The sequence below is a fragment of the Gekko japonicus genome, unplaced genomic scaffold (assembly GCF_001447785.1).
Source record: "Gekko japonicus isolate JY-2015 unplaced genomic scaffold, Gekko_japonicus_V1.1 scaffold386, whole genome shotgun sequence".
Lineage (NCBI taxonomy): Eukaryota > Metazoa > Chordata > Lepidosauria > Squamata > Gekkonidae > Gekko > Gekko japonicus.
Genome location: NW_015163100.1, coordinates 329,776 through 349,009, shown reverse-complemented (window position 1 = coordinate 349,009; position 19,234 = coordinate 329,776). Strand labels below are relative to the sequence as shown.

At 47.6% G+C, this 19,234-nt stretch overlaps 1 protein-coding gene across 3 annotated transcripts in view; it reads left to right on the top strand.

The window, feature by feature from the left end:
* The window catches only part of ANKRD11 (ankyrin repeat domain 11), a 211,701-nt gene that overhangs the window by 120,729 nt on the left and 71,738 nt on the right, over positions 1 to 19,234 (top strand). For all 3 annotated transcript variants that reach the window (XM_015406704.1, XM_015406702.1, XM_015406703.1), the window contains exon 2: positions 8,297 to 8,441. In XM_015406704.1, the coding sequence (XP_015262190.1) occupies positions 8,355 to 8,441 (87 nt within the window). In that variant the 5' untranslated portion in view covers positions 8,297 to 8,354. The remainder of the gene's footprint in view (positions 1 to 8,296; positions 8,442 to 19,234) is intronic.

The following is a 19,234-nucleotide window of genomic DNA, read 5'->3' as shown; positions in this document are numbered from 1 at the left end:
GACCCATTCCCCGCCCCCCCCCAATACTGCAGATGGAAGAATTTGCAGAAGGCAACAGGATTGTATTTGCATGTCTGCATTATACAGACACCCTGCGTAGCTTCCGAGAGCTGACAAGAGAGGGCTAGATGTTGCATACTTAGTAGAAGACCTTTTGAGGAAACCAAAAGGCTACTGAAACAGTATTTTAAAACCTTAGCTTAAACTATGGCTCATCATTCCAAAAGGAAAATCATTTAAGTGTGTGGTGTTTCAGTATTTCCTAACATTTCAGAATTTTCCACTGGGGAACGAAACTTGGCCGTAAAGAAGAAGAGGAACACCCCCCACACACACACACAACTTCCCTGGCTTTTGCCAAGCCTTTCTACCTCCGTGATTCCGTTTACTTGCCTAACTACTGAAATCTGGTTGAACGAAGGGTCACAATTGCGACGGAGCACCTGGGGTTCCCACCTAATAACAGAAGAACGTAAGAGAAGCCAGTGTTGGATCAGGCCAGTGGCCCATCCAGTCCAACACTCTGTCACACAGTGGCCAAAAATACCACGGGCCATCAAGAGGTCCAGCAGTGGGGCCAGAACTCCCACTGTTGCCCCCCTCCCCAAGCACCAAGAATACAGAGCATCACTTGCCCCAGACTGAGAGTTCCTACCTATACCTTCTGGCTCATAGCCACTGATGGACCGCTGCTCCATATGCTTATCTAATTCCCTCTTGAAGCCGTCCATGCTTGTAGCCACCACCGCCTCCTGTGGCAGTGAATTCCATGTGTTAATCACTCTTTGGGTGAGAAAGGACTTCCTTTCATCCATTCTAACCCGACTGCTCAGCAATTTCATGGAGTGCCCACGAGTTCTTGTATTGTGAGAAAGGGAGAAAAGGACTTCTTTCTCTTCCTGCTCTATCCCATGCATCATCTTGTAAACCTCAATCATGTCACCCCTCAGCCGTCGTATCTCCAAGCTAAGGAGCCCCAAACGCTTTAACCTGTCTTCATAGGGAGAGTGTTCCAACCTCTTTAGCATTCTAGTTGCCCCTTTCTGCACTTTTCCCATATCTGATGAGCTTGTGCTGCAAGAAGGGCTTGAGTCAGGATACCTCAGGCTGTTTGGTCTTTTGTAGAGAACAAGAGAGGTGAGCTGCGTCCATGGCACTTTTAAGCTCAGGCATTGCTTTAGCAGTTGCTCTTTCACTGCAGGCCCGGTGATGCTTTCTAGAGGAGGAGAAGCTTCGTGGAAAGGGATTGAGGGGATGGGCCAGATAGACAGGCTCCGTTGGTACTGTGCAACTTCTTGGTTTTTTTAAAAAAGTGTGTGTGTGTTTATTGCTGGTTAGGAATCAGAGGGACACAGAACTAATGTGCACATGACAGGTTAGATGGTAATCCCGCATCTAGCTTTACCTGGAGAATAACGTTTGAACCCAGTGGGACCTTTAAGACCAACCAAGTTTTCTACAATAAAGCAACTGATTTAGATCAGATATGGATTAATAATAATGAAAAAGTAATAGGAAAAGTATACAGTTTTTTGCTGGAGTATAACATGCAAGGCGAATGGGTTAAACCTCAGATGATAAAATGGGCACAAAATATTGGATGTAATATAGAATTAAAGGAATGGATGAAGATGTGGTCTAGGAATATTAAATATATCAAAACAAGCAACTTTAAAGAAAATACAGTTAAGATGTTTTATATGTGGCATATATCACAGGATAGATTGAATAAATATAGTAAGACCATATCTTGGAAGTGCAAATTTAATATTGGCACTTTCTTCCATATTTGGTGGGTTTGTAAGAAAGCGAAAAAATACTGGAATATAATTAAATGGGTCATAGAAGGGATTTTAGAAGTAGAAATACAATTAAAGCCAGAATTTTTTCTGTTAAGTATACTACCTGAGATATATAAGAAATCGGAAGCTTATTTAATTATGCATATGTTGGTGGCCGCTAGAATATTATTTGTGAGATATTGGAAAAATGAAAATATTCCAACGAAAGAGGAGTTTATAAGTAAAATTTTGGAAGTTGCTGAATTAAAGAAATTAACATTTATTATTCAAGGTAAAAGTGAAAAAGAGTTTGATAAGAATTGGGATAAAGTGTATATGTGGCTACAAAAGTTGAAAGAGGACAAATAACGAAACAATTAAGGGAGAAGATATGAAATACTGGGAGATTTTCTGTATAAGCTGTTTAGAAAGTAATGGGCTTGCTTTGTACAGTGAAAAAATTAAAATAAACATTGAAGACAAAAAAAAAAAAAAAAGGAAAGGGGAAAAAAAACCACCCAAGTTTTATTCTGGGTAGAAGCTTTTGTGTGCATGCACACGAAAGCTTATTCCCAGAATAAAACTTGGTTAGTCTTACAGGTCCCACTGGACTCAGACTTTCTTCGGCTGCTTCAGCCAACAGAGCAACCAGCCTGAGTCTAGCTTTGCCTGTGTCAGCTGACCCTGGGCGGGAGCCACGAACCAGCAGTCCGCTGCAGTTCCCAGGGCTGCTGGTCCTCCCTCACTGTGCCTGCTCAGCCTTTTCCCCTGGTTGGGTGGTGGCAGTGTTCCCTCTAAGATGAGTTAGTGTGAGCTAGCTCACAGTTTTTTAGCCTCCTGCTCATACATTTTTGTCTTAGCTAAGGAAGGAGGGCTCCAGAGCAAACTAATTTATGCAGCAGCCAAATCGTTGGCTCACAAAGTAGAATTTTTGCTCACAGGACTCCATGGTTTAGAGGGAGCATTGGATGGAGGACCTCATTGAATCCACTTCTAGAAATGTAAACGGAAAGCGCTACCATTTCAGGTTCAAGCAGCTGGGACGCATGTATTCGTGCATGGCCTGATAAGAGGCCAACCCTCACATGTTTGGCTGCTGGCCATGTATGTAAGCAGCTTCTCTTGTTGTTCCAGAGAAACGTTGGGGCAGAGATATTATGCGGCAGAGTCTGCTTGGGTGTCCCACTTCCCTGTTTTATGACAGACATGAGTTCATTGGTTTGAGGCCCACAATTGACTGTTAACAAAACAAATGTTGAGGACAATCTCCCAGCCCAGGAAGCAAAGTTTGGATAACAGTAGCTTGTCCGATTGTCAGGTTAGGAGGGATTCCTACCGGGTCTCGTGTAACATGGAGCCGCACGTCTCTTCGCAGGAGTGCAGTTGGTACAAAATGGGCATTTGTGTCTTCCCGGCTCCCCCAACCCCCAGCTCCTTAACAATGTGCTGCAAAACAAAATCGGGATTGCAGGCCCGGCTGGTAATTGTTGTGCAAATATAATACTCCCTCCAAGCTGCTAAATAGGCCAGTGCTCTGTTTACACGAAGAGGCAGCCAGCTTTCCAAGTGTAATGAGTCAGCTCCGTGAACAGAAGGGGTGCGGAATTAATCTGGCATCCGTCTGGCTTTCTCTCAGCGAAACAGGTTTTCAAAGCTCTCCGTAAAGTAGGTAGGTACCCTGGTTACAAAGGGCCACGTGACATCCAGAACAAGCAGATTTCTTCAAGAATAACTGAACGACGTGCATGGTCAAATGGCTCTCCTGGACTCTCTTTGGATAGCCCCCCTCACTGGGCCTGCTGGAGGAGAGATTGCCCTGACCCCCGTTTCCCACCTGCTGCTTTTGCGTGAACCTGCATGCCTGCAAATGTCCTGTGTGTGCTGCAACAAACTTGGCATCAGTTAAGGCCAAATTATTTGGGATATTTTCTTAAGTGCTTGTCTTATCCCCATGTGATTGTTTCTATGCAAGGGTGCCAGTGTTAAGAACATAAGAGAAGCCAATGTTGGATCAGGCCAATGGCCCATCCAGGCCAACACTCTGTGTCACAGAATGGCCAAAGATACCAGGTGCCATCAGGAGGTCCACCAGTGGGGCCAGGACACTAGGAACCCTCCCACTGTTGCCCTCCCCCCAAGCACCAAGAATACAGAGCATCACTTGCCCTAGAGTTCCTCTCTATACCTTGTGGCTATTGGCCACTGATGGACCTCTGCTCCATATGCTTATCTAATTCCCTCTTGAAGCCACCCATGCTTGTAGCCACTGCCACCTCCTGTGGCAGTGAATTTCATCTGTTAATCACTCTTTGGCTAACCCGACCGCTCAGCAATTTCATGGAGTGCCCACGAGTTCTTGTATTGTGAGAAAGGGAGAAAAGGACTTCTTTCTTGACCTGCTGTATCCCATGCATAATCTTATAAACCTCAATCATGTCACCCCTCAGCCATCATTTCTCCAAGCTAAAGAGCCCCAAGGGCTTTAACCTTTCTTCATAGGGAGCGTGTTCCAACCTGTTGTGACTCTCTTCCCACACTTCCCACAATCCTTGTTGGTGTTTGGGAACTCTTCCTAGGTTGGCACTAAGTTTATAAAGGTGAAGATTAATGACACACTGGTTGTGAAGGGGGTGAATGGGTTCTCCTTTGGGGTTAGAATTGGGATTTGAAGAGTGATCTTTGAGAGATGCTTGGCATAGGTAGGAGATTGTATTGTAGTCCTTGAACTGTAGTTTGGCTTGGCTGCTCTTGTATCTGTGAGTTACACAGGAAGGAGAAAGCCATCAGTCCCTTTCCTGGTTGTTCCATGTATCAAGGGAAGGTGGTTGCAAAAACTTCCAGTGTTGCTTCAGCTGGTGACGTCAAGTGAGGAGCAGCTGTACGTGGACCGCAGCCTGCACCTGACACAGCAGCTGGTGTTTCAGACCATGGTGCATACAGTGAAATCCTGCTCTCCCTTGAGGTTCTGTCTGTTAAGAAGAAGAAGAAGAAGAGATTGTATTTATACCCCACCCTTCACTAGCCAAAGGAGTCTCAGGGCAGCTTAGAAACTCCTTTCCCTTCCCCTCCCCACAACAGACACCCTGTGAGGTAGGTGGGGCTGAGAGAGCTCTGACAGAAACGGCTCTTTTTCAAGAACAGCTCTGCCAGAACTATGGCTTGCCCAAGGTCACCCAGCAGGTGCAAGTGGAGGAGTGGGGAATCAAACCCGGTTCTCCCAGATTACAGTCCACAAGCTCAACCACTCCACAAGAGTCTTATAGGTTGTCCATAGAGTAGCCATATACATAGGAGTTCGTAAGACTTCACATTTACACAATCATTCTTAGAATTAGTACTGAGTGCATAGAGGGCTTTACGTATTTAATCTTGTGGCAGTCCTTACGACAACCCTGTCAGGTAGGTCATTATTATAATCCCCATGTCGCAGATGCTGGACTGAGAGCTCACTAAGGCCATGGATGAGACTCATTGATCAGTCTTGAGCTGCAGTGCTGTACAAGCTCTTGGTTAACGCAACATCTCCTGATGGAGGCCAGGCTGGCGGCTACCAGGGCCAGAGCTTTTTCGGTGGCGGCTCCTTCCTGGTGGAACGAACTCCCGGAGGAGATCCGGGCCCTGCGGGACCTTGTGCAGTTCCGCAGGGCCTGTAAGATGGAGCTCTTCCACCAGGCCTTTGAGTAGGAGGCGCCACTATCGTATCATCACTATGTTGAGCCACCCTGAGCCCGCGCTGTGGGGAGGGTGGGCTATAAATTGAAATAATTAATTAATTAATTAATTAACCTTCAGTACCTGACAGGGACTGCTCCAGGTGCTTTCCGTCCCTCCTGGTATGGAGGTCGGCCTGACGGGTGGGGGGTGGGACCTCCACAACCGGTTCTCACTTCCAACATGGGCCTGAGCTGGTCCGTTGCCTTCACTTCAGAGACGCCTCAATAGAAGTTATCCTTGGCCAGGGCTGTTGTGAGGGCGAGCTGGTCTTGTTGTCTGCTGCCTTCATATAGGTGATTTCCCATGAAAAAGACATTTGTCCAAAATCTTTTGATAGTAAAATTATATTGGGTTGGATCCAGTCGCTCTCCTCCACTGCCTGAGGAGTCTTCCACCTCCCTTTGCGGAAGGGGAGTTACCAGATCCAACCTCCCTGGCTATGCAGCAGCTATTGCTGTTTTCCTGCCTGTGTGGATCCCTCTTTTTTCTGAGAAGTAGCTTGCAAACTTGTCATCACCTTCTCCCCAAAGCCTAAGACTCTCCTCTGGACCTTTCCTGTTGAATGTAAGCAGTCTAGTCCCTTCTTCAGGAGGCGTGGCCACCAGCTGCCCCGCTCTCCAAAACTTAGCAACTTGGGTCTGAATGGCTTCTGGATCACTATAACATCTTCTTGAGTGGGCTGGCCTTAGCTGGCATTGCGGTTTTACCTGGCTTGCTTAGCTTAATTGGTAGTTTTTTCACTTAAAAAAATAAACCATGTAGTTAAGCCAAGCCCTGGAAAATAGGGAGGTAAGGGGAAACGTCTAAATTGGATTGAAAGTCTGTTGCCCACCTTTGCTGTAAGGGGAGTGTCACCCCTGTTTGTTTTTACATCTTACCGTGGATGTCTGGCACAGAGTGCAACTTAACTCAGCATGGTTTACACGCCAAGAGGACTTGGTTGGTGGGTGCTTGAGGGAGAGGCCATGGCCCTGCAGCGGAGCACTTCCTTTGCATGCCATAGGTGCCAGGTTCCGTTTCTGCCAACTCCAAATAAAGTGTCTTGGGTACCAGACATTGGGTTAGGGTTAGGTGATATGCCCAGGAGATCTGTTGCCAGTTGGGATAGACAGTACTGGGCTACGTGGACCTATAGTGTGGTTCGGTATCAGGCAGCTTCGTGAATACACGAAACCGCCTTATACCGAGTCAGACCCTTGGTACGTCAAAGCCAGTATTGCCTGCTCTGACTGGCAGCATCTGGGCAAGGCTCATATGGAAGTAGGTGAGTTTACAGCGGTCATGCTTCTCCGTGTGTCCTCAGCATGGCTATCTTTATCCCTTCTGAACTGGGGAGGAAGGGATACAGCCGTGTGCCGCCTTGCCCTCCTCCGTCTCAGCTTCGCACACAAACATGGCGTTGGGCTTGTTGAACTTTACAGGCTGCAGGCTAGAGTGGAAGCATGTAAAACATTTTTAATGCTTCACACTGAGGCCATTCGAGCAGGTTCAAAACAAAGAATTTTTTGTGGAGCCGTGGTGCAGCCATTGCTTGTGCAAAGTATTGGGTAGAAAGCAGACCAGACTTGTGCCCTTCTTCTGTCTGACAAACATGGTAAAAATCGCAGCTTCCCATTCCACTTCATCCAAGCCCCTAACGGCCACCCCCTCCCCCTCCACTCCCGGGTATCACAACTTCACTTAAGCTATAAACCTTGCAGATCTTTGGAAGGGAATGGTGAGGCTTTTGGTTTTCATTGTCTCTCCGCATCCTCAGTTGACTGTGGAATCCGGAGTCTCCCTGTTCCTGGACTATTTCCTCCCATTGTTGGGTTGTGGGGGGGGGGGGGGTGCGGTGTAGGCAAGTTACTGGACACAAGAGTGTTTCTCTCCTCCAGCGGCAGTCAGCAGAGGAAAAAAAATTTCCTCAGTGGCCTTTCCAACCCTGCTTCTTCATAACCGAGTTAAGACCTTTCAGTTAGTTGCAATTGATTTACTGGTCCATCCAGGTGAACTGATGGGTTTTGCCTCACCTTAGGTGGTGTTGTGTTCTCTGAAAGTAATAAAAAAAAAGATGGCTGCATACCCTGTTGCCGATCTGTTCCAGCACATGCTACAAACAGTGTATTGCAGATGTCAGTTGTCTTTTCAACCCTGTAACTAAGCAACTCATGGCATGGGCAACAGAGCTTTGTCACTCTGCTTCTGAATTGTGCCTTACCTAGACTCAGGTACAAAGGCAGCAGTGAACTGAATGGGGAAGACTGCTGTAGAAACTGTGCCGGGAACGCTCTGGTTTACCCATCTCTGCTTTCTCCTGGAAACAGCCCTGAATAAGAGGCGTATTTCTTAGGGCAGATCACAGCTCACCACCCATTGCTTTACGTGATAAGTCTTGTGACCATCCGGAGAATTCCGTTTAATTGCATCAACCACACGGGCAAGAAAACAAGGTCTGGCAGAGGTAGATAGCTACAGGAACCCCTTGGAGGATATAGAACACTCCGGGGGGGGCACCTTGGGAGCCCCCGTATGTACAAGATCCCTTATGCACAGGTGTTCCCCCAGCTGAAGGTAGGGACTGTTGTCTGACTCCTGCATGCATGGAAGCGTGGGCTTCCAGTGGTGTGACTCTTGACTCTTCAAACTTCTCCATGGGCCAAGGCCTGCTTTCCTTCTCGTTTTTTGCTTCTTTGTTTTGGCCATGAGCACACGGGTTCTTGGGATGCAAGTAAAACAACTGAGTTTGTTCAAATAGCCACTTGTATTGCCTTTTTTGTGGGATTCTAGCCGATGATCTGTGTGTTTTCCTCTCGTTACAGACAGTTGATGATGAAGCAATGGCAGCATAAATGAAGGCCAAGTAAGGAAGGCAGAACGATGCCCAAGGGCGGGTGTTCTAAAACACCACAATCTGAAGATTTCTCTCTCAGCAACGACATGGTGGAGAAACAAACTGGGAAAAAGGTAGTGTATCTTTCTCATGCTTGTCTTTCTTCAGCAATTGCTCTTGTTTTGTAGGGAGACAGTGGCTCAGCAGACATGCACTTTCAGATCTCTGTGTTTGGTGCAGGGTAACTGCCTAGTACAGGATTTATTACCAGATTATGTTGGATTTCAGTCAGAGATTTATTTCACGGTGACACTTTGGACATTCCCTGATAGAAGGTGCCTCCTTCGCTTCATTCATCATAGGTTTCTCTTTGTTTTTCCTTTTAACCGACTTTTGTTCTTTAGCTGGCTCCTGCAGCCCCTGAACCTGGCCTTCACTTCCCCATGAAACCGCTGCTTGTGAGAGATCCTATACCTCAGCGGGGTGTGTGTGTTTAGGAGCGGGAATCAGCCTCCCGGCCTTGAATGGGGCCCCACTGGTCCTGGTGCCGAGGCTAAGGCGCTTAGGGGTGATCCTGGGTGTCTCGCTTTCTCTGGACGCCCAGGTCACCCCAATTGCTAGGTTGGCCATTTATCCTCTTTGGCAGATCAAGCAACTGGTTCCCTACCTCACGCCCCCCCCCCCCCCCCCGGGACTTGGCTACAGTGACGTGTGCAATAGTCACTTCCAGGCTAGATTACTGTAACTCGCTTTACACAAGCTTACCCTTGAAATTGACCTGGAAATTCCAGCTAATGCAAAATGTGGTGGCGCACCTGCTGACTGCGAAGTCGGTGTGGGCGCACATTCAGCCAGTTCTGCACCAATTAAGTACCAGCTACCAATTGAGTACCGGATCCATTTCAAAGTGTTGGTGCTGAGTTTCAAAGCCCTATGCAGCCTGGGACCAGCATTTCCTAGGACAGTCTCTCCCCATACGTGCCCTGGAGAACCTTGCGCTTGGCAGACCATCGTTTACTGGTTGTCCCCAGCCCGAAGGACATTCACTTAGTTTTGGCCAGGGCTTTTTCTGGGCTGGCCCTGGCCTGCTGGAACATGCTCCCATCTGAAATCAGGGCCCCGCGGGACTTGTTACGGTTTTGCAGGGCCTGTTCCACCAGAGGTTTGGCTGAGGCGTGGGCCCCCAATTATTTTGGCCTCCCCTGCTGAGAACCTTCCTGTTGAAATCTGGCCATGTGGAAGAGTTAACATCACACCTTCGGCCAGCTGGCCGGCTCTCTGCTGTTTGTTTTAACGTGGCAGGACTTATGAATTGTTGGCAGCTAGATTTATATTCCTGTTTTAACTACTATTCTTTAAAAATATATATATTTTTTTATTTTACCATTTGGGGGATACAAAATGAAAATGTTTTAGCTGCTATTCTTGATATGATACGTTTTAAATTGATGTTGTTCTATTGTTGTTACCCACCCTGAGCCCGCTTGCAGGAAGGGCGGGATATAAGCCAAATGAAAGCAAGCAAACAAACAAACCCTCCCTATTACGGCTTCAAAAGGGAATTAGATAAGCATATGGAGCAGAGGTCCATCAGTGGCTATTAGCCACAAGGTATTGATAGGGGCTCTGGGGCAAGTGATGCTCTGTCTTCTTGGTGCTTGGGGGGGGGGGGGAAACAGTGGGAGGGGTTCGGCCAACAGTGGGAGGGCTTCTAGTGCACTGCTGGACCTCCTGATGGCACCTGGTATTTCTGGCCACTGTGTGACACAGAGTGTTGGACTGGATGGGCCTTTAGCCTGATCCAACATTGGCGTCTCTTATGTTCTCTTATTTATTTATTTATTTATTTATTTATTTGGATTTATGTCCCACCCTCCCCGCAAGCGAGCTCAGGGCAGGTCACAACAGTTAAGTTACAAAACCATTAAAAAGTATAACAAATAAATAATTAAAAAACAATTAAAAAGGCAGGAACTGCAAAAAAATTCATGCCGTTCCACAGTCCTAAATAGCTGGAAGCAGCTAGGCCGTGAACCAAGGAACAGTAAAGACCTTATTCATATGGGCAGCCTACAGATTAAAAAGGTTCAGCAAGGGAGAGGCCGAATCATCCGGAGGGCCTGGCGGAACAGCTCCGTTTTGCAGGCCCTGCCGAACTGGAACAGGTCTCGCAGCGCCCTGATCTCCGGTGGGGGTACCTTTGCAAGAGGACAGAGATGTTCTCCATCACTGCCCTTAGCACGGTTGAGGGCGAGAAGGCCGTGAAGTGGCAAGAAGAATAAGGCAAAGGCAGCCGGTCACAGGAGCTCATTCTTCTCCCTGCCCCTAATTTTTGGACCAGGTGTCAGTTGGGCAGAACCTTTTGTGTCAGAAGAAGAAGTAGTAGTAGTAGTAGTAGTAGTAGTAGTAGTAGTAGTAGTAGTGTGCCACGAAGTCACAACTGCCTCACAGTGTGGTGGTAGAAAGTGCTGTTGAGTCACAGCGAACGTATGGTGACCCCTTGAGGTTTTCAAGTCGAGGCACGCACGTTCAGGGGTGGTTTGCCATTGCCTGCCTCTGCAACACAACCCTGGTGTTCCTTGGCGGCCGGCCATCAACAATATTAGTCAGGGCCACCGACCCTGCTTAGCCTCCGAGGTCTGATGCGCTCAGGCTAGCCTGGGACTATTCCTCTCATGGTGACAACCTTATTATTTATTAAAATATTTATACCCTGCCTTCCCTCTTGGCTCGAGGCTTGTTTAGCTGTATAGGTTTGCATCACCGCGGAATTCCTCACTGCCGCGATTTGTAAGGGTAATATCCATCCTGAGCCTTTGGAATGGAGCAAGTTTAAAAAAACAAAATCTAAGACTGTCTGAGAAGACGAATGTGCTAGAATGGAATGTTTTCCGGGAGAGTTGCCAGATATCACACAAGAAGGCATGGGCATGGAGGCATGGCTGCAGAATGCCGCGGAGGGGCCTGACAGGAACTGTTCCGTGGTATATGAGGCTGAAATTCAGAAATGCTGATTGCAGGAAATAGCAAAGAGGAAATGCCAGTTTCATGTGCAGTGAATGCTTCGTGTGAGGAAAGTATACCAGAAGGTCAGAAAGGGAATCAATCTTTTGGCACAGTGGTGTCAGTCTTTGTTTTATTGCTCCTGTTGGCTTATGTGTGCACGCATGCACTACTGAGGATCAATTGCCGAAGGTTGCTTCATATATGGATGTAGGACGGAAAACGGGCTGTTGTGTGTGAAGATTGTACACATGTCTGTTTTGCTACATGTACAAGTGTTTGTACAGTCTGCACTTTTGAGTATACATTACAAAACACAGGGTGTATGAAATCTTCATATAAGTATGACCACTTTTCTCTGTAGCCATATAAATAAATAAATAAATAAATGTGCTAGCGGTGGGGTCCCAGAGCACTGTTACTCCCCTACCATGTGCAGCAGTGCAGATTGGCTTTAGCAAAGACCCAAGAGGGGATCTTTGATGGCCAAGCCTTGGTCTCCCCAACCTGTAAAGAAGTGCATGGTCTCTTGTTCACAAGGGGACCGTCTTGGGAGCCCAGTTAACTGGCTAAAGGAGGCTGTGCCAGTGTATCATTGCTCTCTAGTTAACTTTTCTGCTCTGAGCTGAAACAGTGACTAAGGGGAAAGGCAGTTGTTCATTAGACCTTTGCTTTCAGGGATTGCTGTGTACACACTTCTGGGCGCGCCACTTTTAATTTATCTTGTGTTTGTCAACACTCTGCAAGCCTCTCGCTGTCGTGGGTTCACTGGCCTGGGGGGGGAGGCATGTGAGAAGTGCTCTGCCACGGAGGCTGTTCCAGGAATAGCATTTGCTAAACTGCTGGGTCTGCAAGCAGTGACCGGACTGTGGAGTTACCTTTCCTGAATGAGCCGTTCTTGGGGGCCTCGGCTGGCGGTGTGGCAATGCTATAGAGCACCTGCTTTGCAATCCCCAGTAGCCCCAGTTGAAGAGAGCAGGTAGCAGGTGATGTGAAAGACCTTGGTGACCTGAGACCGTGGAGAGCTGCTGCCGGTCGGAGTTGACAATCCCAGCTTGATCTGACTCACTGCAAAGCTGCTTCCTATGTGTGGCTGCAGTACCGGACACCAGTTCTGGTCACAATTGATTAGGCTGTTCAGACCATGTGTGTTACTGACTAATTATCTTGCCTTGGCATCCTGTTGGAATAAGTGTACTAAACTTGTTTTGACCAGTTGTAATTGCTGTTTCTTAAAATTATGAGCCAAAAAAAAAGGAACATAGCCAGTTTGGGATTCAGGACGAGTTCAGAAAATGGAAGCGTTCTTTTCAGGAGAGACAAAGGACACCAGGATTTTTCTCCCGCTGAAATCTGTTTTCAGATAATAAACAATGCTGGGATTGTCATGTTTGGTGTGTATATTCTGCACAATTGACCCGTTGTTGTTGGCATTCTGGGATTCTCAGCATGGAGCTTTTTGCACAAGTGCTTATTGTTTACGAAATCCCAGTTTCAAGGGTTTAACGGGGACTCTTGCTTTTATCCTGGAAAATGGGCATATGCCTGTGCACTTTAAAAAACTGCGGGCTCTATCTTGCCATGTTTTTGAAGAAGGAAATGGTGCAGACTCTGTTCCCAGGCTATAAACATTATATTCGTTTATTTAGAAAAATTATCTGTCTTCTCCAGGCACCTGCTCAGGGTGGCTTCCAAGCAAATCCAATAAAATTATTAAAAGAGCCGCCCTGAAAATGTCAGTATAAAAACAGCATTAGGCAGCCTAAATTTTTAGCTGTAAAACAGTTCTCAGGTTTTGACCGTCAATCAGTTAAGAGATATGGAGTGTTTCAATTAACAGCTTGAGGAAAGAGAAATGTGCTGTCTGGAATCTAGAAAACTGTCAGCTAGACCCAAGGCAAGTTTCATGGCAGGGAGGGCATCCCAAAAGCCACGTGCTAACACTGGGAAGCCCCTCTCTCTGGCTGTCCTGGTCTGGAAGGCCCCGGCTAGGCTGATCTCACCAAATCTTGGAAGCTAAGCAGGGCCGGCCTCCAAGGAATACCAGGGTCATGATGCAGAAGCAGGCAATGGCAAACCACCTCTGAACAATTTTTTTGCCTCCGAACCCTGTGGGGTCACTCTAAGTCAGCTGCGGCTTGACGGCACTTTCCTCCACCGCCAGCACCAGCGACACCCCCTGGCTGTCGTCTGCCTTACCTCTGCAAGGTGGGTTGGCACACAGAGACCAGGACTTGGAAGGAATCATCTTAGTTGGCAAATTGGACCGTATGGGAGGAAGCATTCCTTTAAATACTCCGGCCACAAGCTGTTTAAGGTCAAAGAACCGGCACTTTGAATCGTGCTCAGAAACAGAAGGGCTGCAAAGGCAATAATAATGAATAATTATCGTATGGCAGTGTGTGTAGCATAGCCAGCATACCCCAAGATTGTCTGGCAGTGAGACGTTCAAGCTCTTTTAGCGTTATGCACCACTGGGTGGCGAGCTAGACTTGTTTCTAAGGCAAGAGATGTTTCAGAGGTGGTTTCCCACTGTCTGGCTCTGTGTCACGAGACGACCCTGGTATTCCTTAGAGGTCTCCCTTCCAAATACTAGCCAAGGCTGACCCTACTTAGCTTCTGTGATCTGACGGGATCGGGCTAGCCTGGGCTATCTAGTTGAGGGCTGCAAGGGCAGATCTTTCAGGACAGGAGGGATGGGATCCGTCAACAACAACCTGGTTGCTACACGTTGAACCAGCAGAAGTTTCCAAACAGTTTTCAAGGGCAGCCCCACATAAAGCACATTACAGTAATCTAACCTGGGTGTGATCAGAACATGCATCACTTACTTTTCAAGGAATAGCTGTAGTTGCTGTATCAGCCAAAGCTGGAACAAAGTGCTGTGTGTGTCTTGCCCTCCGTCCTTGATAGGGCCTTATTAGTGCCCATTTTAATGAAGCTCTCTTTGGGCAGGAAGGTACCAGTTGTTTTGTTCTAAATCTGTAGTGCCACTGTGGAGCTTGGTAATGAAGTTCCTGATATGTTGGGTTGCCGAGATAGGATTAGAAATGTGGGCAGTGGCTGAGAAACTAGTAAGAGGGCCCCCTTCACAGCTCTCTGGAGTTCTTCCACTGCACTCTGCCAGTCTTGCTAATTCTCCCCCCACCCCATTCCTCAAACATGGAAGCGGAATAAACTGTGATTATGAACTTTTATTTAACACGCACGTTTCTGCCCACCCCAGCACCAGTATCTGCAGTCTACCTCCTTGACACCTGCAGCTCTTTCCAAAGAGTTCACAAGTCAGAAAAATAAGATAAGTATTTCCATGCGGAGAAGCCAAACAAAATGGTAGTGTGTTTATTTTGGCTCTTCCAAGTATGTTCTGGCACCTTAATACCTTCTGCAGTGAGGAAAAGCTCTTTTTTCTACTCTAGGCTGTTAACAGCATGCCCCTCTTTTTAAATATTAGTAGTTAATTCCTAGTTTGACCTCACCAGGCAAGTGGAGGTTGACTGTTGTTCTGAAGTAAGAGCTCCATGTCACGCAGAGCTCGGTTTCAGAGGACTTGCCTGAAACAGACACCTGGGTCCTACTACATAGGACCTCCTAATATGTTTCCCTATTCTGAATTTTAGAAATTGGTATATACATCAGAAGCAGGGGACCAGCCAGGGAGGCTATTGGACTACTACATGACACAGGTTTACAAGGATAGCCAGTGGAGAATATGGAAACTGTGAAGGTGCAAAGTGAATTATTTGCATCAGGTTTCACTGTAGATGTTGGCCAACTTCTTACCCCAGAACTGCTATTTTGGGAGAGCCATGTCTGAAGAACTAAATCAAACAATGATGCTATTGTCTGGCTAATGGACAAATTAAAATATAACGTCACTGAGTCTGATTAACGTACAATACACCCAGTGATTCTTAACTCATACATGAAATTGCTGATCTCCCAAAGATATGTAACACATTGCCAAAGTCAGCCTCTGTACTCCCCAAAAATTGGAAAGCAGTATGTTTTATTTCTTAAGAGACCCAGGATTCAGCAAGGAAATTACAAGCCCATTAGCCAGATTTTATTTATTTATTTATTTATTTATTTAGACTTTTAGACTGCCCTTCCCTGCAGGCAGGGCTCAGGGCAGTTTACAACAAGGTAAAAACAACAGAAAGTTAAATTAGGCTAAAACCATAACAAAATACCATACAATCAATCAATCAATCAATACAATCCCTATAATCGATATATGAGGATAGTCTGTTCCAAGATGGCAAGAATTCTAGAAAAGATTGCAGCTTTGTCTGTCCCAGATAAATTGGCAGAGAGCGTCATTAAGGACAGACCAATAAGCATGCAGAAGAGCACGCCCTTCTGAGGACGCAGCACATGGTGCCTGCAAACAGAAGTCTTGCTTGCCCAGCCCTTTGGAGTTCTGTGTGGTGGGTAAGGATTGGTCCAGTGTGGTAGGCCGGGGAGACCTTGAGCCAGTCATCCTCTCTCTGCCTAGGGGGTGGGGCAGGGCCCGTGGGTGCTCTCAAAATGCACTAAATAAATATTCCTGGATTTCCAAAGCATTTTAATGAAGTCCCTCGTCAGATGCCCCTGAATTCATAGTGCAAAGTTTGCCCCTCCTCTTGCAGAATAGTCAAGCAAGAAGCTGGGGGGTCGGAGGAAGTGGATAGTTCTCACAATGGTGAGAGGGAAATGGCGGAAAGCAGAGGGGCTATATTAAAAATCCACGCAGCCAGAGGTCATTTCGGGGGGGATCGCGGGGGATCGCAGTTCCCCCGGGTGAGGTGCGAGGGGGCAGGGCACACAATGAAGCCCCGCCCCTTGCTTCCAGCCGCCCCGCTTCCGGCCCTCATTCAGCCAGGAGGAGGCAGGAAAAGAAGAAGGGTAAGTTGCTTCCTCCCCGCCTCTCCCTACCCCTGCCTGCCTGGGGCCAGGGAGGGCCTTCGCAGGGCTTCCTCACACTCCCGCCGGCCTTGCAGGTCCACCGCCGGGCCCCTGATGTCAGGGGGTGTGGCATATGCTAATGAGTTATGCTAATGAGTTCCCCTAGCTCTTTTTCTACGAAACTACCCCTGCACGCAGCTGTTTGTACATGATCCAGGACCCGAGCGAGCAACGAAGTGACCAGGAAGTGGACAGGAAAGAGCTCCAAATCTGCTGTGCGGGGAAGCAGCTTGGCAAATAAGGGTCAAGAGAATTAAGTGTAACGTGATGCACACTGGAACAACAGAAATTATTGACTTTAAATACATGCTGATGGATTCTGAACTGGTGGAGGCTGAGAAGGAAAGAGATTTTGGGAGGGGTGCATAGCTCGATGACAGTGTCGCTTCAGTGTGTGGCACCAGTGAGAAAAGTAAAATGGCCAGTATTTGTAATGCTCTTGAATTAATCTGTGAACTGCATTTGGAATACCATGTACATGGGGGGCAGTCTTCATTTGAGGAAAGGCTAAAGAGCCTTTTTTTGGGGGGGGTGACGTAATAGAGGCTTATAAAATTATGCATAGTGTAGAAAAAGTGGGGAGAGGGAACTCGGAGACATCTGTAAGAAACAGGGTACTGAACTAAGAAGAATTTGGTTTATTCCAGCAGGGCTTGTCTTATGTTCTATGGTGCTAGGTACTAAACCAAGGCCTGATTATTGGAAGACACCACTTTAATACTTTCCTTCTGAGTGAGAAAGCTGCAGAAAGCTGTAGGAACAAGTAAATACAGAAAATCAATTGAGGTAAACATCTTTTTTTTTAAAAAAAAAAATGTGCCTGTCATGCTCATACTGGAGAGGAACCAGGAAAGAGGAAGGAGAGCCGTGCACACAGTGACGGCATAGTCTTGTGACTGTGCTAGCGCTCTGAGCCGCCTGCCACAATCTTATGAGCGATGCAGGCAGCGGTTGCTGGGCATTTTTTCCCCTCCCAGCAAACAAGGGGATTTTTGTCAGAGGGAGCTGTGAGTTTCTAGTAATAGTCTTGCATGAACTAGTATTCTGTTTTCTTCATGTGTTCTCAGTAGACGGACTTGGATCTCAAAGCTATTACATAGTTATAAGCAAGACTATACTGTGCTCTGGGAAACCAAGTACATTGATTTGGAATAAAATAGGGTTTTGAACACACAGACACGCACACGCACACTGTCTATGCAGGAACAGACATGCAGGCACAGACATGTGCTCTGCTTCAGTGCAGCACAACACACATCTGGAACTTCCTGGAGTGGAAACCTGGAGGCTGGTGTTCACGCTACTCTCACCCCCCACCCCCACCCCGAGATGTTTTGCCTTGTGAAGGCACCTCGAGGGCTGGGATGCGCCCCTTCCCACTCAGTTCTTTTTTGACTGATGTAAGCTTTGTGGAGAACATTCTCTGAGAATTAAGTCTGACACGCACACGCATACCCAATATTCAAAAAGTCGTTCGTGAGGCATGCCTCTGAATGCAAATTCCAGCAAGGGGGGTGGGGTGGGGGGACACTTAGGCTGGAGTTGACTTGAAAGTGTAACGGCTGTTGTGCTTCTCTCAAATATTGTGCGGCATTTGCTCCCCTGAAGGTAGTTTCCCATCAAAGTTGTGCCTCAAAAGTGGGGTGTCTGCATATCAAAGTGTCGTGTGGGATGCACCTGTGTCAAGGGCGCGTTCAAATACACAGAGAGCTGTAGCTTGCTGGGGTGTTCGGAGTCAGTCTGGGGTTCGTCTCTTGAATCTTGCGTCTACTGGGGGGTGTACAAGAGCAGCATCCTGTCATCCAGGACAAGCATGGAATTGTCAAAAAGTGTCACTGGCCTCACATAAGTACACCAGGGCCCCGGTCACACGGGCTGGATATCACGGGGGGGGGGGGGAGGGGGGGCTGTTTGCCCCGGACTGGAGCGAACTACCGCATGGCTGCCGGATCAAACGTTCCGCTGACGTCCCGTGGTTCGGGGGGAGGTGCTGATCATACGTCAATCCTGCGGCGCGGCAAAGAAGCTGCGTGGCAGGGGCTGTGGGTTTTTTTTAACCTAAGTGTGCGCATGCGCCGTTGGGTGCTTGTGTGCATCCCGTGGAGACTTGGGAAAAAACCCTTTTCACAACGGGACATGGGCAGGCGCCGGATGCCACGAGCTACCACCAGAAACGTGATCAGACGCCCGCCCTAGCCCCGCAGTTTCGGGAAACTAGTACCTCGGAGGTACTAGTTTTTTTCGGTGCATCTTCGGCGGTAAGCCTCGGGTTAGCCACGGGAGCTCTACGTTTCCCAGATGTTGGGGTTTGATCGTGCCCGGAAAATCCACCTATCTTCCGTCTCTATAGCGTGGCTAATGCTCCGTGTGACTGCAGCCTTAGTCTGGTATTCTCTGCTGGGCATGGTGGTAGGACTAAGTGACAGTTTCAGCAGTTCCCTTGTTATGGACGGATCACTTGCGCAAAGTTCAGGCTGTTCAAGGTATCATGTGCCTCTTCAGGGGTGGGGAACCAGCTAGGTTGGTCTGCCTCTGCAGACTGGTAGAGCTAAGTGGTTTCCAGATGGCCCCTGGGCTGTTATTACTGCAGAGCATGGTGAAAGACTGGGTGGTATGAGCGCCGGATCCGACATAAATGTCACTTGGTGGGGTCAGGCCACGTGTACCATAAAATGTAACACGAGGTACCGGAGACATAAACTTTATGAAGATGATTTCAGATGCCAAATGGCAATAGCAGGCTTGATTGGATTAGGTGTGATACGCAGAAGGGTAGGAGGCGTGGAGATATCAGCACTGGTAATGAGACAGGAAAGCTAGGTCTCAGTTTGGTCCAGGAGGATTCCTTCCAGGGACCAGGAGGATGCAAAGAATAAATGGAAATAAGTCTAAAGAAGTGAGAAGTCACTCATGACAGCTCATAGCCTGCCACAAATTTTGTTAGTCCTTAAGGTGCTGCTGGACTCTTGCGTGTTCT